Source organism: Podarcis liolepis, assembly GCF_965112155.1.
Source record: "Podarcis liolepis genome assembly, chromosome: 5".
Lineage (NCBI taxonomy): Eukaryota > Metazoa > Chordata > Lepidosauria > Squamata > Lacertidae > Podarcis > Podarcis liolepis.
Window position 1 is genome coordinate 71,353,591 of NC_139556.1, and position 23,281 is coordinate 71,376,871.

General features: G+C 39.7%; 1 protein-coding gene across 2 annotated transcripts in view; it reads left to right on the forward strand.

Annotated features, from left to right (window-relative positions):
- PXYLP1 (2-phosphoxylose phosphatase 1) overlaps positions 1–22,069 on the forward strand; it is a 64,886-nt gene extending 42,817 nt beyond the window's left edge. Inside the window, exons 1-5 of one of the 2 annotated variants that reach the window (XM_083506496.1) lie at positions 3,319–3,590; positions 4,287–4,448; positions 6,300–6,426; positions 19,004–19,143; positions 20,665–22,069. In XM_083506496.1, coding sequence (XP_083362622.1) covers positions 3,494–3,590; positions 4,287–4,448; positions 6,300–6,426; positions 19,004–19,143; positions 20,665–21,596 — 1,458 coding nt within the window. In that variant the 5' untranslated portion in view covers positions 3,319–3,493 and the 3' untranslated portion in view covers positions 21,597–22,069. Of the gene's footprint in view, positions 1–3,318; positions 3,591–4,286; positions 4,449–6,299; positions 6,427–19,003; positions 19,144–20,664 lie in introns of those variants that run through there. The other variant, XM_083506497.1, reaches the window with a different exon arrangement.
- The last annotated feature ends 1,212 nt before the right edge of the window (positions 22,070–23,281 follow it).

Genomic DNA, 23,281 nt, shown 5'->3' on the forward strand with positions numbered 1-23,281 from the left:
CAATAGGGAGAACATTTTAATAGTTCCTCCTTTTTTATACTGCTTAATATATTCAAAATATCTCTAAGTGGTGTACAGAAAACTGAAGTTCCACAAACAGCTTAAACAAAGCATTACGCAAATACACAGCAACATATAAAAATGTTACACTGAGACAAAGTTACAAATATATATAAATCAATATAGGTTCATTTTCCTTCTGACACACACACCTTCTCAGCCTCCAGGTTCTCTCTCAGGGTCCAACAAAAACAGCGAGAAGAGTCCCTGGAAACAGCAGGCATCCCCCTGGTATCTCACTCTAGACTTGCTTCTTATGGGCAAGCCCAAGGTGAATGGTGCTTCCTCAGGCTGCCCAAAGCTGTGTCCCATTCAGCTGCACATTTTACACTCAGTTTCAGGTGCACCAGGTTTCCTGAGCTTCCCAGGGAGTTCAAAGGATGGGAAGAGGGCCCCTCCATCAACTCAAAGCTTTTTCTCCCCCCTTTGTCCTCCTCTCCTACTCCAGCTGCCTGACCCACACCTGGCGTCATATATGACACCAGGTGTGGGTCAAGTGGGTGTGGTTTTGGACGAACTGCTTCACAGTGCCAATTGGGACCTGTGCCAGGACTAATTCAGCTCACAGACAGAAGATAACACACCCCTGTTTTAAAGGGATCTCTGCAAGCAACGCTCAGATCTTGCCTGAGGTCTTGGAGAGCTTCTGCCAGCCAAAATAAATCATGCAGAATCTGAATGATTTCAACTAAAACACACATAACTTTTTTGAAAATTGTCCTTTACTGAGGATACAGTGGTTCTCGAACTTAATCTGTTCCGGGAGTCCATTCGACTCCCAAAACCGTTTGAAAACCGAGGCGCGGCTTCCAATTGGCTGCAGGAGCTTCCTGCACTCAAGCAGAAGCTGCGTCGGACATTCGGCTTCCAAAAAATGTTCAAAAACTGAAACACTCACTTCCAGGTTTGTGGCGTCTGGGAGCCGATTTGTTCAACTAAGCCATTGGTACCACTGTACTTAGTTTGTCAGCAACATAAGTACGTGTCACTTAATGCTTGGTTTGCAAGTTTGCTCTCAAACTTAGGAAGCTGTTGATGGTTTCCTTTTTAATATAGTTTTATTTTCATGCTTCTCAAAGGTAATGGAATTTGTTGATTTAGCTACTACACACAAGTCTCTTGTTATAGTGTCACAATATTGTGATATTTGTAACTGTCTTACTGTAAACTGAGAGGCCTCTAAAGCTGCTGGAGCACATTTGTTGCCTGATTGACTTGGCAAAAAAAGACTGCTCAGTCTGCTGTCAAGTGTGCAAATGTAGGTATTTCTTTGGCAATTTGTTTACTTTGTGGTCCCCTGTATTTCAAAATATAAGCACAGTAAACAGTTTCATTCTCCGTTTGCGTTTCTGTTTAAATAAAGTGTGTACTTGAACAATGTTACTTTATTTCTGGTTTCATCTGCTTCTGTAAATCCTTTTATTTCCCTGTTCTGCAAGGAGAGTTGAAAGATCTGTCTAGTAATCTCCCCCCCCCCTTTTTCTTTTTGGAGGGTGTCTTCTATTTGTGTGAATTATGCAAGGTTAAGCACAAAATATATACTAAAGACCATTTATTTTGAACATACGACACATTTTGAATTGAAAGTTTGGCATTTCAAATAAGTTTTGTTTGTGATTTCTCCCTGTTTTCTCTTACTTTGATAGGAAATGGACCTGCTAGACAATGCAGTACAATAAAAACAGGGCCACTCTAGGAATGAAGGATTGAATGGAATTGGGGAAGTGGAGATGGGAAAGACATGTTAGGGGATAGAAGGAGGATAGCTCATGAGTTCTTACCTGTCTGTTAACATTCACATCCTTTCTTCATATAGCGTAGTGGTGAAAAAACTTTCCCCCTGCATTCAAAGTGGGAATGGCCTCTGCCTCTGATCACACTGGGGCCTTATCAGGGCCCTAGTTTAGGGTGGGGGCTAGAGGGGGTTTAACCACTTTGCTCCCTGCTGTGGTTCTGATCTGGACCGAGGCTCCTGCACCTTCAATTTGTATTGGCAAAGGAGGATTCATTAAACTGAATAGGTTCTTCTTTTGACAATGCTGGCAATAAGCCTTGGATCTCTATTGTAATGGAGTAGTAAAGGGTAAAGGTAAAGGGACCCCTGACTATTAGGTCCAGTTGTGGCCGACTCTGGGGTTGCTGCGCTCTCTCTTTATTGGCCGAGGGAGCCAGCGTACAGCTTCTGGGTCATGTGGTCAGCATGACTAAGCCGCTTCTGGCAAACCAGAGCAGCGCACGGAAACGCCGTTTACCTTCCCGCCGGAGCAGTACCTATTTATCTACTTGCACTTTGACGTGCTTTCGAACTGCTAGGTTGGCAGGAGCAGGGACCGAGCAACGGGAGCTCACCTCGTCGCGGGGATTCGAACCGCCAACCTTCTGATCGGCAAGTCCTAGGCTCTGTGGTACTATGGCATTAATCCTTTACCCTCCACTGTGGCCCTAATCTGGAGTGTATCCAGTGGCCAACTTGTTTGTTTGGCAATATGAAGACTGAATTATTTCAAAAAGTTAGCAACTAGGAAACATCCACCAATGGTCTGTATGCACTGGCATGCTAACAGGCTGTAATCCTGGCCCCTCTTACCTAGAAGTAAGCCCCAATGAATTTGCTTTCAAGTAGACAAATAGATGGAATTGTGGTGTAAGAAAGCTCATACTCCTTCAGAGCTCACCACAACACATGACTAGAATTATGCTACAATCCTAATTATGCTACTCAGAAGTAAGTCCTGCTGCATTAAGTGGGGCTTACTCCCCATTAAGTAGGTGGAGTGCAGTAGACTTGAAGTTCTACGATTCCTTCATTTCTCTCAAGCAATAAAAGATTTTAAGTAGTCCCAAATATGCAACTTTATAATTGAGTCTGGCATGATAGTAGTCCTTAAATTGGCATAGCAGATGGTAAGATTTTCTGCAGTGCATTCTCAGGTTTGCTTTGTGTCTGAATTGGCAGCATTGGCATTGTACCCATTCAGCTGTCTAATCCATATGCACCTTATCTGTCTCCTCCAGGCTGGGTTTTTTGGGGGGAGGGAGCATAATATCTGCCACTGGGTTTTCTTAATTAACCATTTATTTCCCTTCTCTTTACGTAGCATATACCCACCCTTTAATGTGCTTCTGTGCTAATTAGTCTCTTACTTGTGTTTTACTTTTTTCTGTATTTGTATATTTTAGTGAAAACTACTTTGCAAGACTTGGAAACCACAAGCCCCTTCTTTAGGGCAGAGGGATAATGAACTTTGAATAGTTCTTATTATGCATATTTTCTCTTCCATGCTGATGAAAAATTGCCACGTAACTTGAAAAAGTATTTGCTGTGTGACCTACTTCCTACGTCAGTGAAAAAGTTTTAAACAGTTTGGTTGCATGGAACTGAAAGAACAGTCTGTATTTAAGGCTACCACTAAGAAAAAAATTCCAGACTGAAATGGCTACTTTCTCGGCATACTCTTTTTGGGACGTTTGTGGTTGCAAAGGAAAAAGAAAATGGGAAACAGATTTCCTTTCTTTTATTCTAATTTTAGGTAAATGGTTTAAAATTGATGATTTTGCTGCAGCTGCTTTCTTCCTTCTATGCTTTTTTGTAATGCTTACATTGCTTCCTATTCTGATTACTATGCTTCAGACAAAAAGTAAATATATCTTAATGTTTTGCAGTTCACTGAAAATATATATAAGACATAGTCAGTGATACCGAAATGCAAGTTTGTAATATTGATTTGGCTTATTGCACGGGTCTTTCCTTCTTTAGAAGTAGCTTTTGTTGTAGCCACTGTGATGCGTATATTCTTCCTATTAAAATAGGAACATTTATTATTAAAAGTATTTGTATTTTTGTGTAACTATAGAAAATATTATGAATTTGTAGCCCCTTTTAAAGGTGGTATTGTTGGACTATGGAGTAGGGTTGGGGAGGATAGCAGAAGGGCAGAGATTACAGGTATATTTTGAAATATATGGTAAATTGCACTTGCATCGCACTTCCACCGGTGTGGAAAATATTTCAGTGGCAGGGCATCAGTAGTGATGATTCCACATTTCTTTTCTTTATTTCTGTTTCCAATCCCCCACCCCTTGTTGTGTGTCACACTTATGGTATGCCTAATGTAATAGGGATATCCTGGAAAACATTTGTATTTATATTTAGAGTCAAATGATAGAGCTGTAACATAATGCAACAATAGCAAAATGATGTGAATGTTGCTTATTTGTATTTTTAGTACACTTGATCCCTGTTAACCCTGTTAAAGAAGATGATCTTGGCTCCAAGAATCGAAAGAGAATAATGCCTGATCCTTTGACGGAGACACCTGCTATAGATCCAATTTTCGAAGCCCAGCTTTATTGTAACATTCCCAACATACCTGAACGCAGTATGGAAGGTAAACCTGTTACAGCATTGGTGTCTTCTGCTTTATTTCTGTGTAATTACTGGTGTTTTAATTTCAAATGCACGCTTTCTTGATACAGAGTGCTCTTAAAAAATTTCCAGGTAGAAGCAAGCTGCTATAGTAAATAAAGTAAAAGACAAAGCTTTGAAAACCTCACCACCTACTTACGCTTGGCTCAGTTGCAGTCAGTTCTACTGGATCAGACCAAGGGTTCTTCTAATACGCCAATGTGTTTCCTTTTTTAAAAAACAACATTTTATTGATTTCCCAAAAATAACAAAAACAAAAACAATGCAAAAACAAAACAAATTGACTTCCCTTGGTTCTATTATTTATAAAGATACTGCATGTCCATTGTTAAATTTGTAACATATTTAAATCATGTATTATCCATTCATAATAAAATTACAAGTTATCTTAAAACCCTGCCAATGTATTAACCTGTGTACATTGCTTCTGTATATATGCAATAAACATCTTTCATTCTTCCTTAAATTCATTATCATCACTTCCTCTTAATTTCATCGTCCATTTTGCCACTTCAGCGTATTCCATTAGTTTAACTTGCCAATCTTCTTTGGATGGGACACCTTCTTCTTTCCAATATTTTGCTACTAAAGTCCGTGCGGCCATTGTTGCATACTTAAACAAATTCTTTGGTAATTTTGGTAGGTCCACTCCTATAATACCTAATAAGAAAGCTTCTGGTTTTTTAACTAAGGTTATACTCCAATTTGTTTCCAACACTTGGCTGATTGGATGGTCTTGGAAACATGAATGCAACATGCTCCCTTGCAAACAGACATTGAAATATATACCACCTTTTAAGATAGGCTCTAGAGCAATCAAGAATCTGAGGAGGCCCTCTTAGTTGTGCTGAGTCAGATAGGAAGCTCCATTAAATTCAATGGCATTTACTTCTGAGTATGCATATATAGGATTGCACTGTAACTTGCACAAAATGTTGAGGAAGAGAAGAAACTCCTCATTTACGTAAATGACTTATTAAACTCTGGCATCCTGCAAAACAACAAAATTACGTTTGTGTGTATATTTGAGAGACAAAGAGGATGGATTGATAAAAGAATTTGAAGAACTGGAACATTTAAATAATCTTTTGGAATGTTTAAATAATCTTTTGGAATTCTAAATAGACAATTACCGTATATACTCGAGTATAAGCTGACCCGAATATAAGCGGAGGCACCTAATTTTACCACAAAAAACTGGGAAAACTTACTGACTCGAGTATAAGCCAGTTCACCACACCACAAACCACCTGGTGGGCCGGAGCATGTGTGTGTGTGTGCACGCACCCATGCGCACACGGCAGAGGGGGCTTCTCTCCCCCCCAGCCCCTCCTGTCCCCCTGCCTACCTAGGGTGCTGCTGAGAGGCAGAGGCTGGTGGCAGCAGCAGCGGAGGAAGAACAAGCAGCCCAAACGGGCTGTTTTCGGGCTGCTCGTTCCTCCGCTGCTAACAGGGACCCTCACTCGAGTATAAGCCGAGGGTTTTTTTCGCAGCATTAAAAATGTGCTGAAAAAGTCGGCTTATACTTGAGTATATACGGTATATCTGATAATCGTTTTCCCATTTTAGTATTCCCCCTCCCTGTTCTTGTCTTCTTTTAACAGTTTATAGCATATTAGAATAATGCATCTTTGTTGCTGTTGGATGTTTGCTTTTGTGTGTGTTTATGTTCTGTTTATTTTTTGACTTGTAAAGATCAGCTTATGTGTTTTTTCCTTTATTGCCTATATTGTATGTAGCTGAATATATGAACTTGGTGAATTCTAAAACTGATTGTTGTTGTTTTAAATCAATTTTAATGTTTCTTTTATAGGTCATGCACCCCACTATTTTAAACTGAATTCTGTTCATGTGCTGATTCGCCATGGGGACCGATATCCTCTTTATGCCATTCCCAAAACGAAAAGGCCAGACATTGATTGTACATTAGTGCCCAACAGGTAAAAGTTTTGGATTTTACCATTTCTCTCTAGGCTTTATTTGTTCAGTAGAATGCAAGTACCCATAAATAGTCCATGGGCATTCTGTATTGGATTTCCACATGCTCAAGTAGAGACGCACATACTTTAAAAGAGTCCTTTCCACCCATAGTGCCTAGTCTATATGTTCACACAAAATACCAGTTATTTTCTGCTCTCCTCTGTTTCCATCTCTTGCATAAAGATTTCTAAAGGTTCAAGGTGCCCATCAATTTAAACTCTCTGGTCAACTCAGACAACAAAGAATACTAAACTACATTAAAATACAATAAGTAAAAGGCAGTAAAGACAATAAAAAGCTCTCCTTTAGAGCAAAAGAAAGATAAAATCAGTTAGCAGCTCAGATTATAAAATAAGTGCACCTCAATTACTAAGACCCCACACAACTTGTTTTGTTCTGCTTCTGTTTTATAACACAAGTTGTTTAAAAGGTCTGAGTAAATAAAAGCCTTTCAAAAGGAAGACATCTAGTGAGCCTCTTTGGAAGCCATTCCACTACTGAGAAGGCCCTCTCCATCTTCTCACCTTGTTTGCTAGGGACATGTGGAACTTTGCCTCTGATGATGATCTTACGGAATGCACTAGGCGTATTCATAATAAGGTGCTCTCTAGGTAAAGGTAAAGGGACCCCTGACAATTAAGTCCAGTCGCGAATGATTCTGGGGTTGCGGCACTCATCTCACTTCACAGGCCGAGGGAGCCGGTGTTTGTCTGCTTCTGCAGACAATTTTTTCGGGTCATGTGGCCAGCATGACTAAGCCGCTTCTGGTGAAACCAGAGCGGCGCATAGAAACACCGTTTACCTTCCTGCTGGAGTGATACCCATTTATCTACTTGCACTTTTTTTGGCGTGCTTTCAAACTGCTAGGTTGGCAGGAACTGGGGCCGAACAACAGGAGCTCATCCTGTTGCGGGGATTCGAACCACCGACCTTTTGATTGGCAAGCCCAAGCGGCACAGTGGTTTAACCCACAGCGCCACCAATTTAGCTAACCTAGTCCCAAGCTATTAAGCGATTTAAAGATTAAAATCAGCACTTTAAATGAGACACAGGATAGAAGCTGGTATTGCATATAAAGCCCTGCCATAATATGATATAAACGCCTAGTCCCTGTTTCGGATCAACAGTTTTGGACCATTGTTAAAGGCAGCCCACATTGCAATACATTTGTTTTGTATCTTTTGTATCTTTGTTTTGTTTGGGTTGAATCTCAGTTTATTAACCCTCGTCCAGCCCATTAAGCTGCTTGGGCAGAGTTCTTCATCCACAGTCCTTCTGAGCTGGACATATTTTCCATGCTGGTCAATGGTCAGCTGGAATTGACGAAGTGCCAACCACATCTGTATTCTCAGGTTCCAGTAACTGAAAGCCATCTTGAAAGATGAGACCCAGTGATGCTGTACGTTAACCACAAGGGCCAAACAATCTCACCCTCAGAGTGTCCTGCAAATGTGTAACAGCTAGCAACTGAGTTCTACCTTGGCCAGATGGTAATTGGCCCTGCAGCACTCAGATATGCTCCTCTGGAAAATGATTGAGGAGGAAAAAATGCTTTTCCCACCTCTATCATTGCCACATCGTAGGCTAGATAATGGGCTGTAATGCAATCAAACTCATCATAAGCTTTTTTCTCCTTCTATGTCAGGGTGTTTTGGGGCAAGGAGAACCACAGAACCACATAATCTCCCTGTCTCTTCATTCATCCGCTCACCACAGTCTTAAAACAGTTTGATATATTCTGTTTGTCAGTTATCTTTCTGTAATGTTAGCTGTAGTGTCAGCTCAGTTTGAGAATAGTGCCCCCCCCCCGTTTTTGAACACTTTGTGTGCTCCTTTAACAATAGTGAGATCCTTATGAAATGCAAGTACCGTATGTTGACTATGGATTCAGTGTTAATAAACTGCATTCAGAGGTTTTAAAATACCGTAAATGACACATTCCTGTTATAAATTGCTTATTGGCATCACAGATGGGAGTCTAGTTTACTTATTTGATGGTTTTGTCAAGATAGCCAGCTAGAAAACAAAAGTTCATTTTTGATGCTACGGAAAGGGTCAGAATACATGCTTAAAGATTAACTAGAATTGCTAAAGGAGGACAAGTAATATGTTGAATGAAGTTGTATCATAATTATAAAGATAATAGTTAAGACCAATCCTGGTTTGTGTTAAATGTATAACATTATGCAAAGGTGAGGAATGTAACACGATCTTTTTATGTAAGTGTTCAATATCTGTAAAATTGCATATAATTGAATTTGGAGGAAGGAGAGAAACAACCAACAGCGTATTGCAGTAAACACATTTTCACAAACAAAACTGTAGAATCCTGAAACAGGGAATTTATATTAAATGTTTTTAGGGTTGAACCTACTTGGTGTTACCAAAGTGTACTGGCCACAGTAAGCAATTAAATTCTATAATAGGATAAGCAGTTAGTAATGTGCTAATTGCAGTGATAGGATTTTTTAATGAACTTACTCTAGGGAATGAAACATTAATTGAAGAGAGATAATTCAAAGCCATTTGGAAAGCCTACAGGGTTTACCAGTCTCGGCTCTAAAATGTCTTGCTGTGTAGCATTAAAGAAAATATTTTGCAGAGTTGTCAAGTGCATGTGACAGGGGTAGAAACCTTTTTTTTTTAACCCTTAGAAGCTGTATAAAACTTAGTTGTAATTAAAATCAGCAGACCACACTGTAGAGAGGCCCACCATACATTGAATTTGGAAGGTCAGTTTTTTATTCTATCCAGTGAGTTACTTCATCAAAATTTATTCAGATCTCCTGATTTAGTTGTTCTCACCAATCACTTGGGAACAACCATAACGTTTTCTGAGAAGAGAATAGTGTGATATGTGTGACTTTTGATATGTTAAACTAATTCATTCCTGGCATTCCTTGAACACGGATGCAAAGCGCTGTGTTGACTTCTTTCCACCAAGCAGAGAAATTTGGTGGACTCTCAAATGCTCATCCATACAGAATTTTTATAATTGTTAAATGTGGCTTCTGAAACATGATTGGATAGAACCCCCATAGAGGCCCTCTGTGCCTGCCCCCTCGCTGAAATAGGGTGACTGGTAACCAGACACATCCTTTCTTTTGAATTGTACTTCCACTGAGGCATAGTCTTTATTTTCGATAAATGTGTAAAACAGTGATATACCTAGCAACCTTGGGATAACATGCATCAAATGAATTGGACTCTGGTCCATCAAACCAATAATAAATTGGTTAGGCTTTAAGATGCACCAAATGTTTTTACTGTTTTTTGCTGCAAGAGTTTAACACAACTATTTCTATGGAAGTTGTTACTGGGCAAGCATTCGGGTTGCAGCTTGCACCTGCCATGAACAGAACATGCTTCTTGGGGAGCCATTCATATTAGCTCCAAATTTCTGCAATGTGCCTACATGCTGGCTGCACACATGGCTCCCTTCCTTTTTTTTTCTAGAAAAAAGAGGTACTTTGACCAACAACCCTAAGTTGAGGAGATTTTTTCAGGGGGAGCAAAACCTTTTTTGGGGGGGGGGGAAGAAACGCACTGCCCCACAACCTCTGACACATGCACACAGCTGTCAAAAGGCTGCCAAAACACGCCAAAGAGGTGGCAGAACTCAGTTCTGGTGAGTTACGGCTAAAAAAAGCCCTGTTAAAGGGCTTATCTAAAGCTAGAAGAGAGGGAGATGAACTTCATTGTGTGACGTTGCAGAGAGGAGATGAGGGGATCAGCAGCTGTGGAGGCAAATTGAGCAAGAGCTATCCCTAAATAATTGCAGGACTATTTTAGGAACTTTCTAGTTAGGCTTGTAGTGTAGCAAAGAAGTTCTTAATAATGACATAGTGACTTCTGTGAAAGTACAGTTGTTTGTATTGAGAATTAAAACAATGGTAGAACTGCCACACATACATTCATACTGACAGCTGTTTAAGATCAGTTATTTTTTCATTAGAATTTGTATTTGTTAAAGCTCTTTGGACTTTGTCTTGCGTTAAGTATCCCATTTGTATTCCACCCCATTCTCCATTTCATTTAGTATTCCACAGATGGAGTTCATTAATTACGCAGATTATGCTGCAGCCCTATGGACTTCTAATGGATATTCAGGATAGCTTAAGGTGTCCTGCTTGGGCTTTGTGAATTAAGAAGTGTGGTATATAAATAGTGAAGAATGAATGTAAGAAAATAGACCAAGTCCCTGGGGATTTTTCCTGTCAAATTTCAATTAACATTTTCAAATCAAGGTAGATTTCCACAGAGAAAACTTGTTTTTGTAGCTGTTCACCAGAATAATTAACTTTCTATTTGTGTGTGTGTGTGTGTGTGTGTGTGTGTGGATTTAGATACATCATACTTAGGCTTTGTATTAATTTCAGATGTGAAAGATATGCTGCTTGATTAAAATCTGTTCAGAATGCCACCATCTAGTTTTATAAAAAAGGGTAAAGGACCCCTGACAGTTAAGTCCAGTCACAGACAACTCTGGGGTTGCAGCACTCATCTTGCTTTACAGGCCAAGGGAGCCGGCATTTGTCCACAGACAGTTTTTCCAGGTCATGTGGCCAGCATGACTAAGCCGCTTCTGGCACAACGGAACACTGAAACCAGAGCAGTGCACGGAAATGCTGTTTACCTTCCTGCCAGAGCGGTACCTGTTTATCTACTTGCACTTTGATGTGCTTTTGAACAGCTAGGTTGGCAGGAGCAGGGACTGAGAAATGAGAGCTCATCCCGTCGCGGGGATTCGAACCGCCAGCCTTCTGATCGGCAAGCCCAAGAGGCTCAGTGGTTTAGACCATAGTGCCACCCATGTCCCTATCTAGTTTTATAGTCAATAGTAATGAAATAGCAAAAAGAAAAGAAATGTATATACCAGTTAAAAGAGGCAAATACAAGCTCTGTTATTTCATACTTCAATGGCTATAACAACAACAATGGAAAACTAACATTATTTTTTTGAAACCTAGTCAGGTAAGTTTTCATTCCGTGGATGTCATTCAGAGGTGCTCATGTATATAGTGTACAAATTATTCCAGCAGGGTCTTTTGTGTCTGATGTCCTCCCAGCAACTCCTGTAATCAAACTTTTTGAGCAGTTAGAGATCCACCAGGCAAAAGCTAACGCCATGTGTTTCTTTCCCCTTTAATCTCTTGATCAGCAGCTGTTGTGTCAAGGGAGCTTAAAATGGGAGGTCTGCTTGCTGATGTCAAACTTTTGTACTCAATATGCATTTCAGAATATCCTCTGATTGGCAGAACATTCTGTTGGAGGGTTTTCTTCAATACATTGGAAGTGCTATAAATGAAAAAGAAAATTAGTTCAACTAGTAAAAATATGGGATGGATTTCAGTTCGTGCCTTTGCACTCATTGAATAATCTTTGAGCCATGGGTGGGGTCTGCAAACAAAAGGGGGGCAGATGCTATTTTTCTTGGCTGTCTTCCCCCTGTAGCCCCAACAGCCCTGATAAATTAGCCCCAGAGACTTAGGAGATCCTCAGAGCAGGCTGCAAAATGTCAGCGGAAGGGGAATCAGCAAAAATTGCCTCCCTCTCTCTTATTTTTATGGCATTTGTGCTGGATTAAAAGCTATTCCATGTGTACAAAGGCATAAATTGGATTCTAGCCACAGTTAGAGTTATAGGCTTTTCGATAATTCACTTCAACATGCTAAAGATTTGTTGATAAGATTTTTAAATTTTATTTTTGGACGTATGAAAGCATCAAGTCAAACATTGTTATACCCGCAAGGTATTAAAAAGGGCCAAGTTGTGTAATTAATCTCTTGCATTTTTATTATTTCCATGTTTTTATGGAAATTAATTTTTAAGAGTCTCTCTGGAGGCTTAAGCTTTCAAACTACACAGACTAATTTATTTGTGTTCCGCTCAGCCCCAGCAACCTTCACATTGTTGCCTGGATGCTCCATCTCATGTAGTATCTGTAAATTGGCCAATTCAGCAGCAAGATTGCTAATCTGATTTTTTTTAAAAAAAGCATAGAGAAAGGTAATTGGCCTAGCAGCATCTGAAATACTTTTTCAAAATCTCTTTGCCACCTCTTCTTTCCATCCCTTCTCTTGCGAATTATCACAGTGGGAGACTTGTATGTAGGAAGCTTCCTGTATGGCTCCTAGAGACTAGCTTGCATTGTTTGATGGTGCACTATTAGACTGGCATGCAACAAGGAAGTTTTCTATTGCTAAAAACCTTGAGATTTCAAAATACAGATTCCCCCAGTTTCTCGTAAATGCCACTATCTGCAGAGTATCTGCTAAATTAATTTGTGGCATGGCATACAAATATAGATACAGAAGCCCAATTTGAGATAAGTGGTGAAGTGAGTATATGCGCATCTATTGTGTGCCATGCACCTCACCAAAGACTCCTGAGTAAAACTAAGCAGTAATGGAATAAAATGAGAAATCCTCTTGTGGATCAGTAATTGGTTAAGAAGCAGAGAGCAGGAAAAACTGGACAGTTCTTGCAGTGGAAGGATGTAAAAAATGAAGTCTGTGAAGGGGTCTGTACTTTTTAAGTTGTTCATAATCAATTTAGTGTTGGGGTGCGCAGTGAGGTGCTCAAAATGAAAAGAGATTGTGAAGAGCTCCAGAAGGATCTCTGTAGACTGATTGAATGGGCAGTAAATTAGCAAATGCAACTTACATTAAAGTGTAAATTGATGCACATTAGGGCAAACAAGTCTTAATTTCATGGAGTCTGAACGGCTGAATGAGACCATGGGATTGTTGCGGATACAGTAGCTTCATAATAATGTCAAACCAGCAGCAGCAGGAGCTGTGAAAAAGGTCAATCCTTTTAGGGAAGTTTTTAATGTTTTATGTTTTATTGTGTTTTTAATATTCTGTTAGAAGCTGCCCAGAGTGGCTGTGGAGGCCTGGCCAGATGGGCAGGGCATAAGTATTAAATTATTATTATTATTATTATTATTATTATTATTATTATTATTATTATTATTATCACCACCACCATCATCATCATCCTGGTTAGAGGTAATTCACAAAGGAATTGAAAATAAACCCATCAATATCATAATGTCATTATACAAATCTTCATTGTAACCACACTTGGAATACTGTGTACAGTTTTGGTTGCCTCACCTCAAAAAGGATATTGTAGAGCTAGAAAGGTTTAGAAAAGGGCATCCAAAATGATCAAGGGGATGAAGCAACTCCCCTGTGAGGAAAGGCTACATGTTTGGGGCTTTTGAATTTAGAGAAAAGGGTTAAATGGAGACATGATAGAGATGTATAAAATTACATGTGGCGTGAAGAAAATGGATAGATTCTTCTCCTTCTCCTTCTTCCACCAGAACCTGTGGACATCTAGTGAACTTGAATGTTTCAGGACAGACAAAAAGCAAGTACTTCGTCAGACAGCCCATAGTTAAACTGGAATTCATTCCTGTAAGAACTTAGGTGGCTTTAGGAGAGGATTAGACCAAGTCAGGGAGGGCTAAATCTATCAGTAGCTGTTAGCCATGAAGGCTATCTTCCACCTCCACTGTATAGTGACAGTATGCCTCTGAATGGACAGTGCTGTTGCCCTCAGGTCATGCTTTTGTACTTCTCATGGGCTTCTGGTGTGCCAGGATGCTGGACTAAATGGCAGTTAGTCTGATCCAGCAGGCTCTTATGTACTTATGCAATAAATGAAAGAGGGTATGGAGGAAAGAGTCCCCTTAAGAAGACATACTGAGCCCAAATACTTTTAAGAGCACCCCACCGATCTTTTTGCTAAGAAAGCAAGTTTAAGGAATTATGAGTAAGAAAGATTCAAACATCACCCCTGATCAAAATTACTTCTCCATTCAAAATTGCAGCCTTGATTCTGCTTTCATAGCCTCGCGTTAGCTTGAATACTATTGCCATTCATTTAAACACTATTAACAATGGGCTATATTCTTATTTTCTGGTTCTCTGGCATTTGGCGCTTTTCTCCTAGAAGGGAAATAACATGTTTTTCTCCCTCCTTGTAAATGTTTGTGAGTAATATTAGAGTGTCTACAAGATCTAGGGGATTTTTTTTCAAACAAAGGAAAGTACTGTGGAGTCCAAACAATCATATCATGCCTAGGATGATTATTCTCATTTAAAATGAAAGATAAAAATGGAAACTGAAATCCAAAGATTTTTCTAAAGCGTGAAAAACCAAAGTGACATAAGTCAGTTGATTTCTATATTCTAATATTATTGATGGATGAAATGTTAGGTCTTCCTTCAATTCACTGGCAGCACTGTTTATTATTATCATTTATTAAGGATGTTTATATTCCACCTTTCCGATGGAATATCACTCAAGGTGACTAACAGTAAAAGGAAAATGCATCAAACTACAAGTCTCATGCTCAAACATACACTCCCCATTCATCATAATGGATGATATTTTGTCCAGTTGAAAGCCTTCAGACAATATCTGCCTGCTATTTTCCTACACATGTGTTCAAAGAAATCTATGAAATGAGGTTCACAAGGACACATAGATGTAACTACCCAGTTGAAATATTATAGAGGCTGCACCCACCTTTTTGTTGATTCAGCTGTGATGATAAAGCTGGCTGTAAGTCCCCCAACAGTGCAATTCTATGCATGTCCATTTGGGAATTAAGCTCCATTTAACATAGTGGCACTTACTTCCAAGTAAACATGCATAGTTTTGCATTGTAAATGCACATTCAGACTTCTGGTATACCAAATAGGTATTGATGTGGTTTTGCATATGAAGGCTGGGAGTGAACTCTCTGTAGAATTTGCCCATGTCACGTTGGATCTTACTCACAAAAGGTCTCAAGGTCTTCTATTTCACTTTTCCCTTCCTGAAATAGTATTATATCTACAAATCCAACCATAACTAGAAGTTTTCTCATTTGTATATTCTGTACTTTTCACTATGTGAAAAGTAAGGGTAAGGTGTCATACAGTGTGCTTATATTGAAGTGATAACATGGCACCCCCTTGTGGTTTAAGTTAGTTTTAAAAGTCTGGTATAATGTAGCAAAGAGTTGCCATTTAATTGACCAATTTCTTTTGAGCACTTGTTCAGACACAGAATGGAATTTAAGTTAACATTCTTTTCCTTTTTTAAAAACCACCGCTATTGCCTAATGCACACATAAAAACTCGCAACATTATATATATATATATATATATATATATATATATATATATGTTTTCGTAGATTTTCACGGGTACAGGAATGCAGGTTTTGGTGTCCTCGGGTGTCTTCCCGTGTAAAAGTTGGGGTGTCTAGGCGACGTTTCGACGAGGTCTCACTTGTCATCTTCAGGCTGGTGCTTTCGGCTTCTTGTTACTGGAACAGAGCGGGATCTCAGTGTTTGAGTTCCTATAAATACACACCCCACACCCCTCTACAGTATTTATAGGAACTCAAACACTGAGATCCCGCTCTGTTCCAGTAACAAGAAGCCGAAAGCACCAGCCTGAAGATGACAAGTGAGACCTCGTCGAAACGTCGCCTAGACACCCCAACTTTTACACGGGAAGACACCCGAGGACACCAAAACCAATATATATATATATATATATATTCTTTTTAAAGAAACCTATCGGCCAGTAAAGCGAGATGAGCGCCGCAACCCCAGAGTCGGTCACGACTGGACCTAATGGTCAGGGGTCCCTTTACCTTTTACAATAGTGCAAATGTCAATTCAGTGAATGGAGTAAAATCTTTGTAGACAATGCAATGTATTGAGCTTCAGGAACTTTGTGTTATATAGCCTCACATTAGGACATTGACCAAAAGTAATAGGTTGCTATTGTAATTCCAAAAATTATTAGTAGGAAAGACTGATGAAAGGTATGTCTAAACTATAGGGGAGATTATTTTATTTTGGGTTCAAGAAGCTGTACATCTCTCAGCATGACTCTTTCTATAATTGGTATCCTCCTCTAAGAAAAGGTTTCGTGCTGGGAATGAGCAGCAGGAGAGGCAACACAGCTTTGACCAAGAAAGTAAATGCCAATAGATGCAGGACAGTGATCCCTTTCAGCTTCTGTCTTCTGGAAGAAGGTACAGGGTTATAAAGACTAGGACTAGCTGCCTGAGAAACAGTTTCTATTCAAATGCGATTTTGGTTTTAAACACAGTGCAAGGTAGTCTCTATGGGAATATATTGTATTTAATTATGGGGTATCGGAGTTTTTTGGGGGCTAACCAGGCTGGGATAGCTGAGATAGCAGCAGGCTTGTTGGTTTTTGAATGTCTGATGTAGATTCTTTCAATTTCATTGTTCTGTATGGGACAATGACAATAAAGATTATCGTATCGTATCATATCATATCATATCGGACCACCCTTAACTCACCACTGCATAATTTAAGAGCTCTTCAGAGTTGTCTGGAAGTAAGAGATTCCTATGGTGGCAGTATAACTCTCAGGCAGGGTTTGGAAAGTTGTGAAGGCTTAGTCGTTGCTTCAGAAAAAGAGGAGAGAAAAATACTTTTGAAATAAGTAAGCAGTTAAAGAGTAAAAACAACTCTGACTCTTCTCTGATTTTTAACTGTGGCTTGATCACATTGCATGAGCAGAGCACACTTCTGCCTGCACAGGTAGGAAGTGGCAGAGAAAGCCATCTCCTCCATCTGCACTCCCTGTGCCTCCGAAACAAGACTTCAGATGTAGGAATAGCTGCCTACCTTGTACAGCAGCAGAAGAGCCTTTCAGTCTTGAAGTGGGATCCTAGGATGCAAACAGATAAATGTAGCTACTTTAAAACAAAACACCAGAACACTCCCTCCTCCAAAGTAATGTAATGAAATTGTTGTCGTCTTTCCCCCTTATATACGAAAGTCTTGTTGGAAAGGTTGAGACAAGTCCTGATGCTAGTAACTGATTTGCACTGTGATTTCATGGGATCCTTTTAGCAAGGGGTAGCTGGCTGCTTCAGCTTTGCAAAATGCCACGTGCATTTATGATATTAATCAAGGTGTCTAGGCTGTGCAGTGGTAAGAGCAAACCTGTCTGTCAGTAATGGGAAAGAAGCATATAAGAGCAGATCTGTAAATGAAAACTGCTTGGTAGCTTTGGTCTAATTTTCACTCCACTGAGTTGCTGTCCTCTGGTTTGTGCAAAAGCACACTGTTACCATGTCACTCCTGGATTAAAATGTAGTTTGGCAGTTTAGCGGGTGGCGGCTTGAAGTGAAAATGAAAAGAAGCACCCAGCTGTGTTTCATTCTGATTTGATTTTTTTTTTTTTTTGGTAGTTTTCTGAATGGTAGCCAGTTTCTGTAAATGGATTTCCTGTGCTAGGTTTTTAAATTGGCATGGACTGATATTTGGAAATCGGCTTATGAATTTAAGTTAACTAGATTTAAATGCAGTCATACCTCGGGTTACAGACGCTTCGGGTTGCACGATTTCGGGTTGCGCACCACGCCGAACCCGGAAGTACTGGAACTGGTTACTTCCGGGTTCTGGTGCTTGCGCATACGCAGAAGTGTTAAATCGCGCTTTGCGCATGCACAGAAGCACCGACTCGTGACCCGAGCATCCACTGTACATCCAGATTTGTGCATATTATTATTTTTAACTAGCTAGAGACTCAAAGCGCCATGTAAAATATAATACTCTTTCAAAAGGACTTTACAGCATCAAATAGCCTATGGGTACCTGTATTGTATTTGAACTGATTTTATGTATGTGCTGCTGCTGTTTTAAATTGTATATATGTAACGGGGGGTTTTTAAATGTTCTTATAGTTTTTATATATGCAGTTTTTATATATGCAGTTGCTTTAACTGTATTCAGATATGCAACTTTATATTTGCTTTTGGTTTTATCATTTTGTGTATCGTTTTGGGATGGCTCATGAGAAGTGATTTGTAATGAAATAAATAATAATATGATATAAGAAGGTGAAAATGCAGCCTAACTTGCATGCAGCAATATTAATAGTAATTTAGAGGAAGCATGGATCTCCTGCTCTTCTTGTTCCAAGCTAGACTTTTTCTGCTTATTTCTTATTTGACATTTTCATGGGATGAAACCATGTACTGTACAAACGTGTTCATCACAGTAATTTCCCACCTCTCTTTTAACAAAATAAATCCCCAGAAATTGGTACTGAATCATCCATTGCCTACCACTCCACACACCAGATACATTGTTTTTCTCTTTTATGAAGATAGTAGGTCATTTCACGGAGATCATATAGAAAGCTAACATTGTCCTGACAGCAAAATAGCAGCTCTGAAATAGTGCATCCTAGGTTACAACAGCACAACTTCTTGGGAGGTTTTCTTATGTATTTTTAGCTTTTGCGTTTCTTCTCTCTTCCTCCCATCACATGCTGGGTTTTTTCAGGCCTTAACACCCATCTGCATGGCTGCATATTTCATTTCTTTTAAGAGCAGAGTTTTGTCGTCTCTCCCCCCCCCCCCCCCAGCAGTAGGTATGCCTTCATAATGAAATGGTGTGACTTGACATAATTAGAGCACTTTAATCTTTACAGCTTCTTCATGCATTTAAGAGTTTTCGTTTGGTTTATCTCCTTTAGGAAACCTTCCCACCCTCAGCTTGAAGCTTTTATTAGCCATATGTCTAAAGGATCAGAAACCCAAATGGATGGCACTCTGAGCAGCATGCCTCGTTACCCCAGCCATTCACTGTGTGAAATGGGAGAGCTTACACAGACAGGTGATTTTCTACAGCTGTTTTATTTCCATGTCCAAAAGAAACCCGCATGTCAAGAGGCTCTTTGGTTCTTAATTGGAACTTCCTAGGCGCTTGTTAAGGGTTCAAAAACGATTTTTCCAGGGAACATTGCTGGTACTTTTTAAAGGATACCATGGTTGTAATAGCAATATCCCAATTGTTTATGGGTTTTTTGTTTTTTTAAAAAAGAAAAAATTCTCATATTTCCTTCTTGTCTGTACAACCATTTAAGACTTGTGCAGCTAACATTTTTGAAAAATTAAAATGTTTTTATATTCTTAGCATGATCTGCCCACCCCAGCCATTACCCTTTCACATGGATTGTATGAAGTAACTGTTGGGAATCAAGCCCATATCAGGAGAAACTGGCAACTCTCCCAGGCACCCGGCTTGATCTCCTGTTGACCTCCCTGTCTGCATTCCCTAGCTAGATCCAGGCAGAGGTCGCAATAGGCGATCCTTCTCAGCGTGAGAAGAACACACCCCTCTTTCCTGCCCCCCCCCCCGGCAGGGGAAAGAGATAGACAGAAATGTATTTACATGCCTTTATTTCTGTCTTTGCAGTGTTACAAAAAACATGACTGCTCTCTTCAAACTCCAGCAGTCGAGAGAAAAAACACCTCCTGCACTTCCTGTACAGGAACAAGAGAAAGAGCTCATATTACACTCTGAGCTAATTCCGGTGCTTCGCACTGTGAATAGACTGTCCCTCTGTTTCCCACGGACAGTCCCAACATTCCCATTATGTTTTGCTTTCAAGCTACCAGCAGCTCGCGGCTGCATTGCTTCAATATCGTAACAGTAACTGCATGAGCAGAAGGCAGCTCAGGCAGTCAATATTTTTATAGTCCTTCCTGTGCAACCACATGTACCCCCAAAACCTTCTCGGGGGTGGGGGGGTCGGCCAGAGTTTGGTGAATGTTTGGAGCTATGTCACATGGAAGGGAAGATTCTTCTGAAATTGGACAGAGAGATTTTGTGCCATTGTAGCTGCCACTGGAGCAAGATCGTTCTGCTCCATTTCGGATGATTTCCCCCTCACATCACAGCCCATGTGACACAGCTCCCAAAAGGATCAACCTTTGACCCTCTTGAGAGGATTTTTGACTGGGTACTTCAGAGGAGAAGGAGGGGAAGAAAAAGGTAGGTTGCATGAGCTGTCTTATACCCAGGCAATTGCTTGATACAACACAATTTCTCTTAACAGTACAGTTATACCTCTAGTTATGAACTTAATTCATTCTGGAGGTCCGTCCTTAACCTAAAGCTGTTCTTAACTAGAGGCGTACTTTTGCTAATGGGGCCTCTTGCTGCCACTGCGCCACTGGCACACGATTTCTGTTCTCATCCTGGGACAAAGTTCTCAACTCGAGGTAACTCAGGTTAGCGGAGTTTGTAACCTGAGGCGTTTGTAATTCGAGGTACCACTGTACAGTCTTCCCAAGATCACTCTCAAATTCTTTCATAGAAGAATGCTTACCTTCTTCTTTTTCTTTTTTGAAGGGATTGTACAGCACTTGCGAAATGGACAACTACTGCGGAATATTTATATAAAGAAGCATAACTTGATACCAAGTGACTGGACAAGCAAACATTTATATTTGGAGACAACTGGAAAGAGTCGAACACTACAGAGTGGGCTGGCACTACTATATTCCTTCTTGCCGGAATTTGATTGGAAGAAAATTAACTTTAGGCACCAGTGGAGCACAATTTTTTGTTCTGGAAGCTGTGATTGCCCGATAAGAAACCATTACCTAGAGGAGGAGCAACGGCGTCAGTACAGCCTACGGGTGAAAAACATACACTTGGAGAAAACGTATGCAGATATGGCAAAAATTGTCGGCATACCCACAAGGCAGTTAAGGGCTTCTAACCCTGTAGATTCTATGCTGTGTCATTTTTGCCATAATGTCAGCTTCCCATGTACCAAGAATGGCTGCATTAACCTTGAGCACTTTAAAACAATCAAGACGCATCAACTTGAAGATGAAAAAGAGAGGCAGGAGAAGAAATATTACTACTTGTATGCGCTACTGGCCACTCATCCTATCCTTAACCAGACAGCCAATCGTATGCAGCGCATTGCAGAAGGCAAGAGAGAAGAACTATTTGTCCTTTATTCTGCTCATGATGTCACCTTGTCCCCTGTTCTGAGTGCCTTAGGCATCACTGAGGCCAGGTTCCCAAGATTTGCAGCCAGACTAGTCTTTGAGCTGTGGAAAGATGGAAAGAAATACAAAGAACATTTTATCCGCATCCTTTATAACGGTGTTGATGTCACATTCCAGACTTCATTCTGCCGGGATTATAACAAACATTACACCAAACTGATGTGCCCCTTAGAGAAATTTGTTCGTTTTGTTAAACAAGACATGTTCTCACCTTTTAATAGCACCAATTACTATGATGCATGTCACAGGAGGCCATTCTAAACAAGGGAGGAATAAAATGTTACATTTTGTATTGTCAAAAATTTTTTGTCTCCAAGGCAGCTTGACACTGTCAAATCCTAGTGTGCCTAAGTGCAAATGAATATAGCTTGAAGTGGTTTTGTCGTTTCCCCCCCCAAAAAAATGCATTCTAGATTGATTTAAAATGTCATTAATTCATAATGTTTGTCAGCCTTAGCAGCACAGGGCCTATGTTCTTTTGTGCTCCAACTTGATTTGTCTCTTAGCTGCTGTAAAATGGATATTGCTTGAAGAACTGAATGAGTGCATTCTGGTTCCTTGTTGTTCCACTGTAAAAGTTGCCACAGTAAACACAAACCATACTTGTCATAATTGAAAGTATCCTTCATTCCACGAATCCATTGATATGATCTAGCTAAAGTAGGAATAATTTTTTCCTTAGGGCAAAAGTGTATTATAGGCAGGCTTTGGTTTTTTGGGTGTTTTTTTTTTAAGGTGCATGGATTCAAATGCTTCTGCAAATGCTTCTGATGTGTTTTCTTGAACACATCACTTCTAGCTACTATACAGGGACTACTTCATACATGATGTAGATGCTGTAAAGATTGTTACTTCATGGTAGAGGCTGCCATGTTTGACATGGCTTCTTGTTGTGTTTGGTTAGAACACATGCGAATCTACATCAGCATAGATGACTTCCTAGGAGGCATTAGCATTGTCAGAAATACTTTTTTGAAATTACCTGTACAGGCAATCCACACAGGAAGCCTTTTATATATAAAATCAGCCTCCTTGTGGAAACCCCAGCATATAGAAGTGTTTGGGTTTTCTTTAGGTAAGCAGCTATCATATGATATACAAAGCAGCCCCTGGGGTAGATGAAAAGTTCCGTTCTTTGCACTTTTAGCACTTTATGTGTACTTCAAACACAAAGTACAAGTTGTGTCAGATGCTAGAAAGGATTCATACACAAGAAGTGAAAACTTAAAATCGTGCTTCGGATACATTCTTTAGGAACTGTTTATGTTATTCAGATCATTCGTGCTGTGATAAGAAGCAATGTGTTATAGCCGTATGTTGTAATGGCTGCATGTAGCCAAACAAGAACTTGACTTAATGCTTAATTTTGTAGTCCATTTAGTACTTTTATAGACTAGGAAGACATTTTATAAGCTCAGTCTTGTTTTTTACTGTCTGGTGATTGTACTATAGTGTACTAGATTTTTTTTTTAACCTTCTTTGTAAAGGGATGCCAAAAGCTGTTTTTCAACACTTTACTTTGGGCGTAGTACAAAGATTCAGATATCTATTATAAATAATTTTACTGGATAAATTAATAATGCATATTAACTCAAATTTTAGATTCCTTGCATCAGATTTTTAGACAGCTTGGAAAAGCATTTTGTTACTATTGGAATGCTGAGTTTTGTAATGTCAAGAGTTTTTAACACACCCTGAAACCAGACTTTTAGTGTAATTTGTATTGAAATGGTGGTAGCAATTAAAAGGAGCTGTAATTTGTGTTCTGACTTTATTGGCATTTCAGCCCCCTTTTGAAAACAATGCATTTGAATGTTCTATAAATAAAGTTTTGAAAAAAATCTTTGATGTGGTTCCTAAAAGCCAATATTTCTGTTTGTGCTCTTCAAGCCAGAGTTTGTAAAATTGATCTTTGCCTAATCGGTTATGTCAAAGGTTTGTTGCCA